This window comes from Ambystoma mexicanum, chromosome 6p, assembly GCF_040938575.1.
Source record: "Ambystoma mexicanum isolate Mex_15411 chromosome 6p, UKY_AmexF1_1, whole genome shotgun sequence".
NCBI classification, from domain to species: Eukaryota; Metazoa; Chordata; class Amphibia; order Caudata; family Ambystomatidae; genus Ambystoma; species Ambystoma mexicanum.
The window spans coordinates 578,971,602-578,977,601 of record NC_090935.1 but is presented as its reverse complement, the minus strand read 5'-3'; the positions used below and the strand labels follow the sequence as shown (position 1 = coordinate 578,977,601).

The 6,000-nt window shown below is 42.1% G+C and overlaps 1 protein-coding gene across 1 annotated transcript in view; it reads right to left on the bottom strand.

Moving 5' to 3' along the window:
- Positions 1 to 3,412: 3,412 nt before the first annotated feature.
- MTX3 (metaxin 3) overlaps positions 3,413 to 6,000 on the bottom strand; it is a 225,098-nt gene continuing 222,510 nt past the window's right edge. Inside the window, exon 8 of the mRNA XM_069627403.1 lies at positions 3,413 to 3,755. Coding sequence (XP_069483504.1) covers positions 3,706 to 3,755 — 50 coding nt within the window. The 3' untranslated portion in view covers positions 3,413 to 3,705. The remainder of the gene's footprint in view (positions 3,756 to 6,000) is intronic.

Genomic DNA, 6,000 nt, shown 5'->3' with positions numbered 1-6,000 from the left:
ATGCTATCTACTGTGTGATCATGAGAATGGGTGGGCAGGTTAACCAGCTGAGTAAGAACTATGCAATTCATTGAACTAATATGGCAATCACCACTGATTAAGGGGCCAACAGGGCCCGTAGGAGCCCACCAGCCAGAGACTTGATGGGTCCTCAGGGCTGTTATAGGCCCTGTCTGCCTGCCCCCTCGAACAATGGGGTGATAGCTTTTATCACACTGAGGGCCTTTGCGTGGGTTGCTAAAAGGGTTATTTTTAAGGAAATTGAAGCCACAGCTACCCAGCGTGCCCAATTTACCTAAAATAAATATATGATCAAAGATGGTTGCTAATAAAAATGGCAAAGGGAGTATGTTCCTTTTCTGTTTCCATGTTGGCCATGATGGGTGAGCAAGGCAGCCTGGAAGCTAAAGAAAGGAAAGTAGAACGGGCGGGGGCATGGGCGGGTAGAAGCCTGTGGCATGTGTTCCAGGAGTGGCCCATTGCCGTAAGGCGGGCTAGAGGGGCTAGGCCATGCAGAACAATGGTAGACCTAGGGGAGAGGAAACGGCGGCTAGACACAAACACAGACAACTTCAGGCTGATTCCACCCGCGCTCTTAGCCTGCTGGTTGGCCAGCACCTCTCCCTGGGTGCTAATAAAACTCTCATATAAATGTACCAGCTGGTCAATATTAGTAGTGAGGCCAGATTAGAGATGAAGTCAGAAAAGGTAGGATTACATAAGGGAGGGCTATCTAGCATTATGAGATCCCTTGACCGAGTACGAGAAATATGACGTCACATGTTGATGATATACCTCTTTATATGTGAATGGAAGGATAACTTTCATAGTTAGGTGAATCTTCAGAACTATGGCGACTTCACCTCCTATTCTCTGGTGGTGATTTTGTGTTGGTGTCTAATAAGTGTTAGGTAAGATCTCCTTTGATATATGAACATTATCGTCATGCAACCATTTTAATGCACAATAGGTCTATATTTAAATATTACAGAAGAACTCTGCACAGCGATATTGCATTTATTAATTAGGAACTCTACACAGCGATCATGCAGTACCAATGTAGAGGGCTTGCTAGAGTGAGATATTCTCTGTGTATGCTCAGACTTTGAGGGCATACTAGTGAGTCTTTGTTCAATATGGGAGTTCCTTCCTGACCAGGGTGTCTGCACTGGGAAAAGGCTTCCACCTAACCTGGTTTGTTTAAACTGGGCTGACTCTGTTTTATAATCAAATCCTGCACACACAGTGCATTCTGGCTTACATGAACTGGGGTTCTTTCTAAGGTAAATAGGGGTCTGCGCAGTAAAGGTTTATGTGTGATACACATGGTCTTGAAAATAACTCCCTGCTTGATCACCTGCCAGTGAAGGGAGCGATACAGTAATAAAGCCTGCAAGTTGAGGGGGATTTTGGTGAACATTTCTGCAGAGGGATTTGGAGGACTCTAAAGATTGTTGGTTAAGCACTGGGGCAGCCTATAATGTAAAGCATTGGCATAATAAATTCGGGACTAGGGCAATGCCACGACAGCCACCCAAGGCCTTCCAAATGGGAAACCCCTGTATGACACTATGAATTGGTGGCGTCAGAGCGGTGTAGGAGTCTAGAGATTCTCCAAGATTCTCACCTGTACAGTGGGTCAGAGCGGCCCAAGAGCACACCGGGCTTTCATGTCTGTATTCATCCAGTGCTAGATTGCAAGGGTGCGTTTGTGATATACACAAGGATGACCCAAAGTAGACAACTTCCAGGGCAATAGAATGTGAGTGTCATCCTCATAACTGTAGAATACCTCCTCAAATTAACTTATTAAGGACAGATAGCAGTACACTCGAAATAAGAGGAGTGGAAAGGCAGTGCTCTGAGGAACACCTCAACTTAAATGTGGATTAACATTCCCTGAGGATTAAAGGCTGTACACTCTTGATGAGAAGGGATATTGGTTGTTGCGGTCATGGGTGGATGCTATAATAATTCTTTCAATCCAGACAACAGAACATTTTAGTAATCAGAATAAGGCTAGGTGGTCCACCCTGAGGGTCTCTGGAAAAACATCATTTCAAGAGACATTATGGTTACAACACAAATCCTAAAACACAAACCTGTTACGGATGCCAACACAGCTATAGTGCATGTACTTCTCATGACATTTCAGATGGCATCACATATGACATGATAAATGACATCACTGATAGAATCACATATAATATCACCTATGTGTTCACGGCCTGAAGGAAAAGAGGACAGCAGAATTATTTTAGGGCGTACAAAGCCGATGGGCCACATACTCAGGCCCTGTCCAGTGAGTAGATCGAGAGTACAGTGTCTGGGCAGATGCCATATACCAGATGCAGTGCCCACAGGGCTTTGCTGCAGTGCTCTGATCTGCAGTGCCTATATTTCATGGTGTCCGGCCATGCCCCAAGAATATTAACCTTCCCTGAGTACACTCGGGGCATGTCCTGCAGTCTTCCTCAGAGCAAGTATCTCCTACAAGCAGTGCCCACAGGACTTCGCATGCAGAAATGCCTGGTGCACAGTAACCCTATATGTGGGGCTTCCGCAGCATAACCTGCCTCGATGTCATTTGAGTACTGTGCGTCTTCCTGCATTGTTTGCACCACCCATTGTTATGAATTTCTACAACTAGGAAGGCATTTGGTTCCCTGGGTTCTGCAAACCTATTGTTGGATCCATGGACCATGTGGAAAATGTGTCCCCCTTTTTTTTTTTTTTTTTAAAGAGGCTTAGTCCATCCCTCAATGGCATAGTCTTGAACTTCATAGGGCCAGGGCTTACCACAACCGACAAATTACCATTTAAAAATGTTTGGCAGTGCACGGCCCATGGACACGTGTCATAGTCTGCAGACCCAAGTTGGTTGCGAGACTCAGTGACTTCCTAGATTCAAATCAAAATGTGGGCTTGAAGACCGTCTGCAGATCCAGTGTAAGAAACCGCTCTTTCTTTGGATTTAAAAAAAGAAATTCTGAACGGATTTTCACCAAATCAATTTAGGATTTCAAGTTTGCCCACATGCCAACTACGCTGCCATTTCTGGGGCCCAGTCATCTAGTGGTGTTTGTGCTATGGTCTGGCTAAAATGTCCTCTAGGATTGATATCTTTGCCTCTCACTTTAATTGTGTCCCCCTCCAGCCTTCCTCTGGATGGAATGTCACTAGACTTTCCCAAAACATTGAAAGTGCTCTGCATATTTGTTTGGAACGTTTGGTACAAATTGGTCAAGTGGGCCAAAGCTCAGTAATAAAGCATCCAAAAATTACCTTTTTAATAGAAAACCCAACATCTTATTACAGATCTACAATACAGTAGTTGTAAAATGTATATTTTAGCAAATTGTTCTTTTAATATTAGCAGTTGACAACTTTTAAATAATTTGTGAACATTTAGTGAGACGCTTATACTATTGTAATTCATATTTCCACATTGCTGCAAGAATATATTGTGAACTTTGCTCAGCGTGCTTGATCCTTTTCCCGGAACTACAAATCCCTGCTGTTTTTTAGTCCGTTGCTGTATTTCATTTCCTGTCAGGCACGTCAGCGGTGGTGTGTCTGGGCTTAGGCAGTCTGCGTGAGTCCGCGCGCTGGTCATGCCAGAGCTGCCTTACGGATTGTTTGTTTCGTCTAAAGGTTGAGTGTGGCCCACGGGTCCCAGGGAATCTGTGTTTTTTGGCCCTCGCCTTACTGAGAAGTGCATTTACTATCCCAACGAATGTGGCAAAAGTAGTTTTCTGTGAAGATAAAGGAGAAATGAAGAAAGTCAAAATAGTACTTCTTAATACATGATCTTTGGATAAACACGCCATAAATGTGAAAGATCACGTAGTGGATTATGAAGTCGATATTATGTGCCTCACTGAGACGTGGTTGAAAATGTCTAGCGCCCCCAATATTGATCCTGCTTCTCCAACTGATTATACATTTGTAGGTCAGAATAGAGAACACAATATGGGAGGTGGGGTGGCGATTTTAGCCAGACAGAATTTGGGCTTGTTTCAAACACCGGTTTCATTTACAGATTGTGAATAGTTAATGGTGAAAAACAACACCTACCCCAAATAACTGTGTTAACATCTTTCTACTATAACGCCCACCTAAGGATACCCCATCCTTCTATGAGGACATGTCGACCATTTTGGCAGATATGAATAAACCTTTTAGCTCAAACATTGTATTGGGAGATTTAACAGGTGGTTAGGGAATCCTTTGGACTCAGAGGCTACGAGCCCGGAACAATTGTTTAAGAATTTTGGTTTTCATTGACTTGTAAAAAAAAAAAAAAAAAAACTCATTGTAAAGGAAACATTCTGGATTGGGTGATGGTCCGAAATCATTCAGTTACGCTGTCCAAAGTAACTCCATGTCCATGGTCTGATAATTTTTTTGTCAGTCTGGAATGTGTACTCCCGTCTGTACTTACATAGAAACAGAATATATAAAAAAAAAAGGTTGCAAGAAAATTTCCGATAATGATTTGGAATGTTGTATGAAGATACTTATTACATCTACGACCAATGATGAAACACCGAAGTCTTTGGCATCTAAATATAGTTTGGCTTTGACTGATCTACTAGATCGTATAGCCCCATTAAAACCAAAAACTGTTGGAGAACACACTAACAATCAAAAATGGTTCTCACCAACTTTAATGTTACGTAAACAGGAAAAATGAAGAGCAGAAAGGGCATGGGGAAAAAACCCTACCCCCGAAAACAAAGATTTCGGGAAAGCATTGGATAAGCTTTGTAGAAGTGAAATTTGCGAGGCCAAACTAAATTATTGTAATACCCAGAAAACAAATTACAAAAATAATACCAAAAAATGTGCTATTTAAAGAATTGGAAAAACCCAAGGCCCAATTAAATCCTTTTGTCCCCTCTAAAGAAGACTGCATTGCACTACAAAAAGCTTTTGCTAACAAAAGACAGTCAGCCCAGATTAAAATTGCAGAAAGCTGCACAAAAATAAAGAGGAAGAATAAGCAACCCCTAAGGGAGAAGTCTGGAAATATTGTTGGATCTTCTTTCACATTTCAGAAAGTAGATATATATAGCATGATTTTACACTCAAAACCATGCGACCTACGTCTTGCCCAGGGGATGTCTGCAGTAAAAATCATACTAGACAAGGCTGAGATTTTTGCACCTTTCCTCGTGCGTTTTATTAATGCATATTTTGAACATAAGGAAGTTCCTGACCTTTGTAAAAGGGTGGTGGTCACTCTGCTGCTGGAAAAAACAGGACAAGATTGTAGAAACTCTAACAACCTGAGGCCTATTACAAATGTGCCATTCATGTTTAAGATTATTGATAAAATTGCAGCTATGCAGCTGCAAGATTATTTAGACAATATACTTCACCAAAAACAGTTGGGGTTCAGAGCCCATCATGGCACTGAAAGTGGTTTAATAGATCTTCAGACAGGAATGTAGACTATCATGGACAAGTTTAAATTGGGGCTGCTGATACTTTTGGATCTGTCAGCAGCCTTCGATTTAGTGAACCATGATTTGTTAATAAAAAGGCTTGCAGAGGTAGGACACTGCTCAGAAGCGGTAATTAAATGGATGGACTCATTCCTTAGAAATAGGATGGTCAATATCCATTGGAGAGAGGAAAACTCTGAGCCAGAATGCATTAGCTGTGGAGTTCCGCAGGGGGCTTGTCTTTCTCTGGCTTTGTTCAATGTGTTCTGTCATCGTCTGTGTTACTTACTAGACGAGCTGGGCATCTGCTTCGCAAACTATGCAGATTATACCCAGCTAGTCATGGAACTATGTGGGGATTATAGTAAAGATTCAGAGGAGGTTTCCTTCATCTATGAATCAATTAAGGTATGGATGACGGTTAACGGATTGTGTATAAATGGATCCAAGACTGAGATTCTCATATTTGGGTCCACACAATGTGAGCGAAATTGAATGAAGAATTTGTAGCCTTCCAGATCGAACAACAATTGATCCACACCGTCACGGA